Here is a 12,402-nt window from a genome sequence, read left to right on the forward strand (position 1 = left end):
AGCGGGTGTCTTCTGAGGTGATCCGGCGAACGTGGAATTGGGCTTCGGCTTGCTGGAACCATAGGTCCGGGCGCTGTGTCCAGAAACCCGGCAGTGTCAACGAAACCGCATGAACAGAGGCGGCGTCGGTCATTTCTGGTCCAAAAATCGTTTGGACCGTCGGGGTCACCAATTGTAGCGGTGTGCTACAAACAGCGCTAAAATTACGACACGGAGTCGGTAACTGCAGTCGAAGGAAAAACTTTATTCGAAAACTTCAGCCTCACTTTTAAGCCTCTGTCAACCGGCCCCCCATGGCGAAGAGGCTCCAAAGCTCTGTGCTCGCAAACCCCCGTAGGCTATCTAATTGTGAGTCGGTTCGCATACGCTAGGAAATGAGCCGCCACAGTGCTTTATTAATGTAACAGAGTTAGTCAGTTTTTCAATGTTCGTCATCAGCCGGGTCGTACTGTCCGTGAACTCCCTGTCGGTTGCCTCCATACGCTCCAGTATTTGTGTTTTTTTTTACTTTTAGGTCCTCCTGTGTGAGAGCCAACAGCTGTCCGTCTTTTAAGTTTTTCTATTCTGTAACTGAACAAACATGCACCGTCTTTCACAGCGAGATTCAACACCAAACAAGTCGTTTGTTTTCGGTAGATGTGTCCTGCGCATGCGCAGGAGGAGGAGATTCGCCGAAATCTCCGTTTCATTGTGGACACAGATATTTTTAAAATCACATAGTGTGGGCGCCTATCATTTTTATGTGAAACCGGCGTTTTCAAAATTATCCAGTCTAGTGTGGATGTAGCCTGAGATAAGGAAGGACTAAGAGCTCACACAGACCCAGGATGTCTCCTGACTTTTCACACCTTTTTGGTTTCCACAAAAGCTGGAGAGAAGGCACAGCATTCCTTACATTCCTTTCCTAATTTCAGTAGCATCTCTTATCTAAATTATTAAATTCTGCTCTATTTGAGCAGCTGGAATATCCCTTGATCTGATTGTTCTTTTGTACTGAAATGTTAAAGGATCAATCTGTCCTACTAACATGTAATTGCTGAGGCTACGTCCACTCTAGACCAGATAATTTTGAAAACAGCAGGCCAGGCAGCATCTATAACAAGCACTGTCGATGTTTCGGGCCGAGACCCTTCGTCAGGACTAACTGAAAGGAAAGATAGTAAAAGATTTGAAAGTAGCAGGGGAGGGGAAAATGCAAAACGATAGGAGAAGCCCGGAGGGGGTGGGGTGAAACTGAGAACCGGAAAGATGATAGGAAAAATGGATGCAGAGCTGGAGAAGGGAAAGGATCATGGGACGGGAGGCCTAGGGAGAAAGAAAGGGGGAGGGAAGCGCCAGAGGGAGATGGAGAACAGGCAGAGAGAAAAAAAACTAAATATATCAGGGATGGGGTAAAAAGGGGAGGAGGGGCATTAACAGAAGTTAGAGAAATCAATGTTCATGCCATCAGGACGGAGGCTACCCAGCCGGTACAACACCTTATATACCGGCTGTATATAAGCCAGTGATAGTAATCTTGCCGTGAAAGTACGCGTTTGTTCAGTTACAGACTAGAAAAACTTAAAAGACGGACAGCTATTGGCTCTCACGCAGGCAGACTTAAAAGTAAAAAAACACAAATACTGGAGCGTATGGAGGCAACCGACAGGGAGTTCACGGACAGTATGACCCGGCTGATGACGAACATTGAAAAACTGACTAACTCTGTTGCATTAATAAAGCCCCTTCCTTGTTAAATGTATAAAACATGTCTACATCAGTGTTAACACGAGGAAATCTGCAGATGCTGGAAATTCTAACAACACACACAAAATGTTGGTGGAACACAGCTGGCCAGGCAGCATCTATAGGGAGAAGCGCTGTCGACGTTTCGGGCTGAGACCCTTCGCCAGGAGGCTCTCAGCTCCACCCCACCCCCTCCAGTTTTCTCCTATCATTTTGCATCTTCCCCTCCCCTGCTACTTTCAAATCTCTTACTAACTTTCCTTTCAGTTAGTCCTGACAAAGGGTCTCGGCCTGAAACGTCGACAGCACTTCTCCCTATAGATGCTACCTGGCCTGCTGTGTTCCACCAGCATTTTGTGTGTGCTGTTGTTTACATCTGTGTTATCTTGTATTTCCATACAATGTTACATTAGGCTGTTACACATCCCCCACATGATTCATCTGTTGTCGGCCCCCAATCAACATATACTCCACTCTCTTCTCTTATCCCTCCTCACAGCCCTCCACCCTGCTCTCGTGACTACACCCCTCCCACACCTGAAACCACAGCTGAACAGGTGAGAAGACAGCTGAAACGTCTCCACCCAAGCAAGGCTGCAGGCCCAGATGGTGTCAGCCCCAGGGTGCTCATAGCCTGTGCCCCCAGCTATGTGGAGTATTTCATCATGTCTTCAACCTGAGCCTGAGTCTCCAGAGGGTTCCTGTGATGTGGAAGACGGTCCTGCCTTGTCCCTGTACTGAAGACGCCACGCCCCAGTGGCTCCAATGACTACAGACCGGTGGCATTGACCTCCCACATCATGAAGACCCTGGAGAGACTTGTCCTATGGTTAGGCCACACTTAGACCCCCTCCAGTTCACCTGTCAGCCTCGACTAGGAGTTGAGGATGCCATCGTCTACCTGCTGAACTGTGTCTACGCCCACCTGGACAAGCCGGTGAGCACTGTGAGGGTCATGTTTTTTGACTTCTCCATTGCGTTCAACACCATCCGCCCTGCTCTGCTGGGTGAGAAGCTGACAGTGATGCAGGTGGATGCTTCCCTGGTGTCATGGATTATTGATTACCTGACTGGTAGACAACAGTTCGTGTGTTTGCAACACTGTGAGTCAGACAGAGTGGTCAGCAGCACTGGGGCTCCACAGGGGACTGTCCTGTCTCCCTTTCTCTTCACCATCTACACCTCGGACTTTAACTACTGCACAGAGTCTTGCCATCTTCAGAAGTTTTCTGATGACACTGCCATAGTTGGATGCATCAGTGAGGGAGATGAGGCTGAGTACAGGGCTACTTTGGGGCTGAGTACAGGGTGGGAAACTTTGTCACATGGTGTGAGCAGAATCATCTGCAGCTTAATGTGAAAAAGACTAAGGAGCTGGTGGTGGATCTGAGGAGGGCTAAGGCACCGGTGACCTCTGTTTCCATCCAAGGGGTCAGTGTGGACATGGTGGAGGATTACAAATACCTGGGGATATGAATGGACAATAAACTGGACTGGTCAAAGAACACTGAGGCTGTCTACAAGAAGGGTCAGAGTCGTCTCTATTTCCTGAGGAGACTGAGGTCCTTTAACATCTGCCGGACGATGCTGAGGATGTTCTACGAGTCTGTGGTGGCCAGTGCTATCATGTTTGCTGTTGTGTGCTGGGGCAGCAGGCTGAGGGTAGCAGACACCAACAGAATCAACAAACTCATTCGTAAGGCCAGTGATGTTGTGGGGGTGGAACTGGACTCTCTGACGGTGGTATCTGAAAAGAGGATGCTGTCCAAGTTGCTGCCATCTTGGACAATGTCTCCCATCCACTCCATAATGTACTGGTTAGGCACAGGAGTACATTCAGCCAGAGACTCATTCCACCGAGATGTAACACTGAGCGTCATAGGAAGTCATTCCTACCTGTGGCCATCAAACTTTACAACTCCTCCCTCAGAGTGTTAGACACCCTGAGCCAATAGGCTGGTCCTGGACTTATTTCTACTTGGCATGATTAATTTATTATTTAATTATTTATGGGTTTTATATTGCTATATTTCTTCACTATTCTTGGTTGTTGCGGCTGTAACGAAACCCAATTTCCCTCGGGATCAATAACATACGTCTGTCTGTCTTGTCAGAGAAATACTTGCATAAATAGGTAAGCCACCTTCATACGAGCAAGGACAGAGAATAGGGCAAAGTGAGTATACTTATTTATTCAGTAAGTTTTGGGTCAAAGTATTTGGTGAGTATATTTCTAACTCTTCTGGCTTCAGTCTCGTTGCCGTCTGTTCTGAAATTGTTAGGTTGCGTTCAAGAAAACAATGAAATTCCATGCTGCCGCCACAATCTGTTCCGGCACGTCATGACAGCATTTTTAGATATCTCTGGTTACCCTGCCCACACTGGTCCGGCCAAGTGGCGTTTTCAAAATTACACAGCCTGGAAAGCGTTTCTGAATATCTCCAGTTTTGGGGGACAAGAATGCCGTTTCAGTGTAGACGGAGGGTAAAAACGAAGAGAAAAAGCTTCGGTAACGGATTTTTCCGGTGTAGTGTGGACATAGCCTGAGTGTCCAGACAAGGACTTGCAGGATGTGAGAATTAATTAAATTCTGTTCTCAAAATGTTTACCTCTGCCTGATGTGATTAAGTATTCTTTGTCAAGCATGTTTACCTCTGTTTTAGGTGATTAAGTTGCCTTTGTCTCGGACTATTACTGTAGCTAGACTTTTGTGACAAAGATAGTATAACAAACTCTGTATCTGTGCTGCGAGAGAGAGGCTTCCGTGTCTGATTCTCTGTGAGTGCAGAAGGAGGGTTCTGTCTCGTAGTTTGGTACTAATAAAGGTGGAAAAGAATCAACTCTGGTACTTGCTTCATTACATTGGGTTGATCACCATTAACAGTATGTATAGAATGCCTTTGACCTCTCTTTAAATTCTACTTACTAAGTACTTTCCATGAATCCTTCTGGCTCTCCTAGTTCTGTTATAGAATGAAAGAGTCATACAACAAAGAAAAAGGTCCTTTGGCCCAAGGCTAATCCCAATTCCCAGCTCTTGGTCCATATTCTTCTAAAGTGTAGTCTCAGAAACACGTCTACTTGTTTAAGTGTTTCTAAAGTACCACGTAAAGCATCCAGTCAAATAGTGTGCTTCCTATGCAACATCTAAATAATTGCTAAAGAGAAAGGGGCACACCATGTTTGTTTAGCCTCTGAGGAAGCAGAGGCATTGGTGAGCTTCCATAGCTGTGACATTGTGGTTAGACTAAGACAAGCTACTGCTGATGTTCACTCCTAGGAATCCTCTCAACCCTCTGTTGAGGAAAACAGAGCACATGCACTGCCTCCTTCCTGAAGTCTGTTACCAGTTCTTTTGTTTTGCTGACTTTGAGGGAAAGGTTGTCATCACAACACCATGCCACTATGCTCTCTATTCTTTTGCTGCACTCTGACTCATCACTGTTTGAGAAGCAGCCCACTATGGTGGTATCATCTGCAAACATAGATGGAGTTATAAGAAGAGAGAGATTAAGCTTTAGCTTTATTTGTCATACGTACATCAAAACATAAAGTGAAATGTGTTATTTTGATTCATATTAAATCAGTAAAGTTTGTGTTGGGCAGCCCACAAGTTCTGATGTGCTTCCAGCACCAATATAGCATGCCCACAACTCAGTAACCCTAACTGCTCGTCTTTGGAATGTGGGAGGAAACTCAAGCTGTCATGAAGAGAACATATAAAATCTTTTTAGACAGTGGTAGGAATCAAACCCCCACCTTACTCTTGGCTGCCATAAAGCATTGCACTAACCTCTACACTACCATGCCAGCCAGAGCAGAATCTGGCCTTGTTTAGGGAGCAAGGCAAGAATGCAGCTTCATGGGACACTGGTGCTGACGATTCTCATGGCGGAAGTGTTGCTGGTAGGGCAGGTGCAGCCACAACTGCATTTTTTCCTTTTGCAAGAAGTCTGCACCTGGGAAATGTCCTTTACTTGGTACCCAGATCTCCAGCACCGTCTGGTCTGGGGCCCTCAAATATACCCATTGTTCAAGGCTGGACTTTGAACCACAGTACAATATGATGTCATGGTCCCTGCCAGCCTCTGCACCTGATTAATTATTGTCTTATCTAGAGTTGTTAAGCTCGTGCTTTCTCTTTAATCTTGTCAAGTTTATTTTGACTGGCGTAAGTTTTCTGCATACTATGATTATTTAAAGTGGACTTTTGATTATCACTTATCACAGGGTCTTTGAGTTTTGAGAATGATTCGTTTTGCAGCATCGCTCAGTGAAGCTACCGATATTCTGTTATAATTCCTATGAATAAACTGTTGTTTCTTTCTCTACATGGGAGTTTGTCGTCCCTCTGCACCCAGATTCAGTCCTCTGTCAGCGCACTCCATGGCATGTGAACTAGTTAAGACAGGTTTCTGTGACAGTGGAGAACTCAGGAAAAGTGACAGGAATCATCACTCTCTGGCCAAATGTAGCTGCTTATGTTAACCCCTAGCACCTCCTCCTTATTCGTCTGTGACCATTCAAATCAGGCCAGAGAGCTTTAATCTGACCTGCCATCTGTGGGTGACCGGGCTCAGTCGATATGACTGGTTACCATTAAAACACTACACGAGTTTCTCAGTCAATTCCTGAGACACAGGTGCTGCCACAAAGATCAGGAATTATTGTCCTTAAGAAAATAGGGATAATATCTTCATGAATTACTGTAGTTATTACAGACACTGCACTCCTGATGAACCAGGGTTGGTGGCAATCCTAGGCACAAGGTTACAGACAGTAGCCAAACACAGTGTGACAGCAGCTCATCGATGGACACTTCATTCGGAATCTGTCCCATTCAACAAGGTGATACTGCCACACAACAGTGTCCTCAAACTGAAGCTGGAACATGGTTTCCAACACAACGTGTGGTCCTCACTCTGGCCAACACTGACACACATCTGCAACAGGTAGATTGGGTGAGTCAAAGTCACATACGCTTTGTCAGCAGCTTCCTCAAACATAACCATTGGTACTTGCCCATCTCAGTTAACGTGTTACTACAGAGCCGCTCCTGCTGCTGGCCACTGACGTTCCCACCCACGATACCAATGATCCTCACGCAACATGTAATGCTTCTACCAATTCAGGTTCAATACTAATTCATCACAGGAGAATACAGTCAGTAGTAATAAGCAGATCACTCTTGCTCAGGTATAATCTGATCATATGCAGTACTGCGCAGAAGTCTTAGGCATCCTAGATTTTTTTTATACGGTTTCAGATTGTATGGCCTCCATATTGCCCTGATCTCAAGGATATTGAGACTATCAAGGATTACCTGGAGAAAGAGAGACAGGCAAAGTCTGCAGAACAAATGAGGCACATTCTGCAAGATGCTTGGAACAACCTACCAGCCGACTTTCTTATAAAACTACACCACAGTGAAAGGCAAATGGTGGTCACACCAAGTATTGATTTGATTTACATTTTGCTGTTTACTGCTCTTTATAGTAACTCTTTTGATATTTTGAAACTCTTCACTTCATTATTTTTGAAAGCATCTTCACTTTACAGAATATTTTAAACACCTACCCCCCTCCCCATGGCTAATGTTACCTTATCATGGTCTGTTTGCCCTATCAACTGACAGGGCTCAGTCAGAGATTAGAGAAGCTGTCAGCCATTTTGCTGTTGGTAGTGAGGAGACAACTGTTTATCCAGGTCATACTCATTTATCTGAACTCATTTGTCTTTCTTAATTCAAATCAGACAATCTTTACTTACTTATATTCGGGTGTCCTGACACTTGTTTGAGAATATTGATTTCTTGGGTAGTTGATGTGCAAATCTCCTCCAGTTCCTCTGGGGTCAGGTGCTCGGATGTGATGTCAATAATCTTGACAGCGTACTGTATATCTGTCTTCCTCTCTATGCAGCGCCTGACAACACTACTGACTCCCCTAGGAGAACAGGAGGAAACAGTCCATAAATACATTCAAACAATGTTTTTAAACTCTGCAGATTGGTTTTCCAAGTAATTGTCCACATCTGCAAGTGAAGTCAGACTAAAACAAGATCAGTGTCCCCTATTCTGGTAATCGGGATACCAGAATCAGAATCAGGTTTATTATCAGACATTTTCATGAAATTTGTGGCTTTGTTGCAGCAGTGCCGGGCAAAACATAAAGATACTACAAAAAAAAATGAACACTGCAAAAGAGGAATAGTGAGGCAGTGTTTCTGGGTTCAGAAATCTGTTGATGGACAGGAAGAGGCTGCTCCTAAATGATTGAGTGAGGGTCTTTACCTCCTGCTTGTTGGTAGTAACAAGAAGAGGGCATGTCCAAAATGGTAAGGGTCCTTAATGGTAGATGCCAATGATCCAGGGAAATAAGTTCAAATCCTACCCCAGCAGAAAGGAAATTTCAATTGCTGATGAATTAAGTATTACTTAAGCTAACAGGATCGCAATTGTTGGGGTGGTCATCTCTTCTACCAGCCTGGTCTTTCTGCAACCCAATTCCAACAGAAAACCGTTCAAAAATGGTTAGCTGACACTTAACCATTTTTGAATCTGCCTGTCAAACTACTTGGTTGCATTAACCTGTTCTAGGAAAGTATAGTAATAAAATAACCAGACTGACCTCAGGCATTAACACGGGAAATTGATTTGCCAAAGGAGCTTTCCAAGGCCAATCCACACATGTCACTGGGCCAAACTTATACAACAAATCAAATGGCAGTCAACAGTGCTGTTCTGGGGACTCAGGTTTGATCCCAACTCCTTATGTGGGGTTTCCAGGCTCTTCCTGCAACACACTGGGTTTCCCCCAGGTGTGCAGGTCAATGATCATTGTAATTTGCCCCTACTGTCTGAGTGGTGGAGTTTGTGGATGGGGTGGGAATGTGGGATATTTTACAATGCAATGAGTTTGTGGATGGGTTGGAGTTGGTGGGAATGTGAGGCATTTTCCAATATGGTGAATTTGTGGATGGGGTGGGAATGTGGGGCATTTCTCAATACCTGTTATTTTCTGTCCCTTAGGTTCATACTACCCCAAAGCCCTATTCATGTGCTGTACTGCTCTATCTCTTTTAATCCCATGTTTTATTCTCTTCTGTTAATATGTTGGAAACTGGAATAAAATGTGGTAGTTCAGGAGACTGACCTGTCATGAGACTTGTCAATAACATCAAACTCCAATACTGGAGAAGGAAGCCAAGAGTCACCTCGCATGGGATGGACTTTCCGAGTAATCAGTCCAAGTTCTGGGAAAGAACTACCTCCAGTAATCTCTGGGCCATAAGAAATGTCACCAGAGCACGACTGAACAGATTAAACAAAACGATGAAAAGCTTTATACAAAGTCGCATTTAAATTACTATTTCATTTATTGGTAAAAGGTTTAATTTTTGGCTTTATTTGTCTACCATTTTGAGTAGCTTTTTTAGATAAACTGTTTAATCACAGTTCAGCACAGAGTGGGTGCACACAAAGAACAGAAAGAACCATGGAGCTGGTTTTTGCCATGAGTACTTTGAATAAAATACTTTTTATATACTGCAAGGTTCTAAAAATCTGAATTATAACTTTACCGGCCAAGGACCTCCTTTGGATCGTATTTGCTGTAAAACTCCTGGGCTCCTTCCCAGTCTGGCATCTCTTCTTCACGAGTCATGATGGGCTGTGTGTGGCTGAGCTACCCTCCAGTGATGTGAGTTACTGTAGCACCAGTTAACTAGGAAAATAAAATACAGTACAGGGCTCCAGCTACACAGGTAAAAACATGCATCTATCACAAGTTTACCAAGGAGCAAAGTGCAGAGGGAAGGGAAGTGAGGAGGAGGAGGAAGGGTGAGACTGGGGCAGCAGGTGATAGGTGGGCCAAGGAAATCTGAGGAATGGGGCAGAGATGGAGCCTAATGAGGGTTCTCAACCCAAAACTCGAAAATTCATTTTCCCCCATCGAGGCAGCTCGATCACTGAGCTCCTCCAGCAGATTGGCTGTTGCTCTGGATTCCAGCATCTGCTGTGTCTGCATTTCCTGAGAACATACCTGAACAGGAACTAAAGTCCTAGTGGAACAGATAAAACAGAGCACATGCTCCATCTGAAAATGTTTAAAGTTTTTAAACCCTACCCTCCATGGTTTTATCATCCCTGTCTCCATACTTAAAGTCTGGAATTCAGATCAGTACTTGTAAATTTGTGGAGAACACCAAGCTGGAGTTGATGGAGAGGGGTGAATGGTGGGGGGGGGGGGGCGCAATCAAAAGCAGGTCCTCTCAGCCCACCTTACCTCCATTGAAGGAGTGTTGGTAATGCAGAGGAGGATCCAACAAATGACACAGGGATGTGTCTGAAGACACAGCTGTGCTTGGTACCATGGAGAAATCTCCAATCAGGGGAGATCAGAGAGACCGGATGATTTGGGAGGTCCATCTGGACATGAAGCAACCATTGCCAGATCCCCATAATGGCCCATGTTCATCATGCTCAGCATCTTAGAAACACAGAAACATAGAAAACCTACAGCCCTTTGGCCCACAATGCTGTGCTAAACATGTACCTACTTCAGAAATTACCTAGGCTTTACCCATAACTCTCTACTTTTCTAAGCTCCATGTAGCCATCCAGGAGTCTCTTAAAAGACCCTATCGTTTCCACCTCTCCACAGTCACCAGCAGCCCATTCCACGTACTCACCACTCTCTGCGTAAAAAAACTTACCCAACATCCCCTCTGTACCTACTTCCAAGCACCTTAAACCTATGCCCTTTCATGTTAGCCACATCAGCCCTGGGAAAAAGCCTCTGACTATCCACACGATCAACGCCTCTCATCACCTCTATCAGGTCACCTCTCATCCTCCGCCACTCTAAGGAGAAAAAGTCAAGTTCACTCAACCTATTCTCATAAGACATGCTCCCCAATCCAGTCAACATCCTTGTAAATCTCCTCTGCACCCTTTCTATGGTTTCCACGTCCTTCCTGTAGTGAGGTGACCAGAACTGAGCACAGTATTCTTAGTGTCAAGCTACCATACCATTTGCCCAGAGCACTCAGCATCGACTCTGCCTATGTGCCCTGCCAAAGTGCTTACAGTTCACATTCAGCTATGCAACATTGAAATTCTGAAACTGTTTCAATAGCGAGCTCAGCCACAACCTGATTCCCTAGTTTGGTTTGGGTCATTTCAAAGTTCAAAAATTCAAAGTAAAATTTATTATCAGAGTGCATACATGTCACCACATTCTGCCCTGAGATTCTTATTCTGCTGGCATATTTAGCAAATCTATACAACAGTAACTGTAAACAAACTGTGCAAATGCAGATATGAGTAAGTAGCAATAAACAACGAGCATTAAATAACAATCTAACAGAGTACTTAAATGAGTGTATTTATCCCCTTTTGTTCAAGAGCCTGATGGTTGAGGGGTAGTAACTGTGAACCTGGTACTGTAAGTCTGAGGTACCTGTACCTTCTGCAGCAGTGAGAAAAGAGCACGGCCTGGGTGGTGAGGACCTTTGATGATAGATGCTGCTTTTCTATGGCAACATTTCATGTAGATGTGTCCAGTGGTTGGGACGCTTTGCCCGTGATGTACTCAGCTGAATCCACCACCTTTTGTCGGATTTTCCGCTCAAAGGCATTGGTGTTCCCATACCAGGCCGTAATGCAGCCAGTCAGCACACTGTCCACCACACAACTATTGAAGCTTGCCAAGGTTGTCATTGACATGCCCAGCCTCCACAGACTCCTGAGGGAGCAGATACGCTGTCATGCTTTCCCTGCAATTGTATTCTAAGATTTATTGAAGCAGCTACACATCAGCAAAACGGGTAGTGATAATATGTTTACCAAGTATAGAGTGATAGGTTTGATGGAAAGAATGAGAATACAGGCTAAATGGGACTACTTCTAAAGGTATGTATGAAGATAAATGTTTTAAAGGAATGTAGAGACTAGTGCATAAAATGTGGGGGGGGGGGGATTGTGAGATTCAAAGGAAGGGGCATAGAGTCAAAGAATCATAGAAGAGTACAGCACAGGCCTAGGGGATGCCAGACCCAGCAACCTCCTCTGTACTTTTTCAACCTTAGTTACATCTTTCCTGTAGTAGGTGACCAAAACTGCACACAATGCTCCAAGTTAGGCCTCACCAATTTCTCATATAACTTCAACATCCCATATACTGTACTCAATAATTTGACTTATGAAAGTCAATGTATGACCCTGTCTACGTGTGACGCCATGTTCAATGAATTGTGGACTTGTATTCCCACACTGCTTTGTTCCACCGCACTCCTTGATGACCTACTGGTCACCAAAACCTACCCTGGTTGGTCCTCCCAAAGTGCAACACCTCACACTTGTTTGCATTAAATTTCATCTGCCATTTTTCCAGCTGGTTCAGATCCCACTACAAGCTTTGGTAACCTTCTACACTATACATTACAACCCCATTCTTGGTGTTAATAGCAAATTTGCTGATCCAGTTAACCACATTATTATAGATGACAAACAACAACGGACCCAGCATCGATCCTTGAGGCTCACCACTAGTCACAGGCCTCCAGTCAGAGAGGCAACCATCTGCTACCACTCCCTGGCTTCTTCCATAAAGCCAACGTCTAAACCAATTTACTACCTCATCTTGAATGCCAAGCAACTGAACCTTCTTGACCAAC

General features: G+C 44.7%; 1 protein-coding gene across 5 annotated transcripts in view; it reads right to left on the reverse strand.

The window, feature by feature from the left end:
- The window catches only part of LOC132395827 (phosphorylase b kinase gamma catalytic chain, skeletal muscle/heart isoform-like), a 90,216-nt gene that overhangs the window by 73,824 nt on the left and 3,990 nt on the right, over positions 1-12,402 (reverse strand). For 4 of the 5 annotated variants that reach the window (XM_059972922.1, XM_059972921.1, XM_059972924.1 and 1 more), the window contains 2 exons: positions 9,307-9,449; positions 7,495-7,670 (listed from right to left, as the gene is read on the reverse strand). In XM_059972922.1, the coding sequence (XP_059828905.1) occupies positions 7,495-7,670; positions 9,307-9,389 (259 nt within the window). In that variant the 5' untranslated portion in view covers positions 9,390-9,449. Of the gene's footprint in view, positions 1-7,494; positions 7,671-9,306; positions 9,450-11,192; positions 11,313-12,402 lie in introns of those variants that run through there. The other variant, XM_059972925.1, reaches the window with a different exon arrangement.

Source organism: Hypanus sabinus, chromosome 6 (genome assembly GCF_030144855.1).
Source record: "Hypanus sabinus isolate sHypSab1 chromosome 6, sHypSab1.hap1, whole genome shotgun sequence".
Taxonomy (NCBI): Eukaryota; Metazoa; Chordata; class Chondrichthyes; order Myliobatiformes; family Dasyatidae; genus Hypanus; species Hypanus sabinus.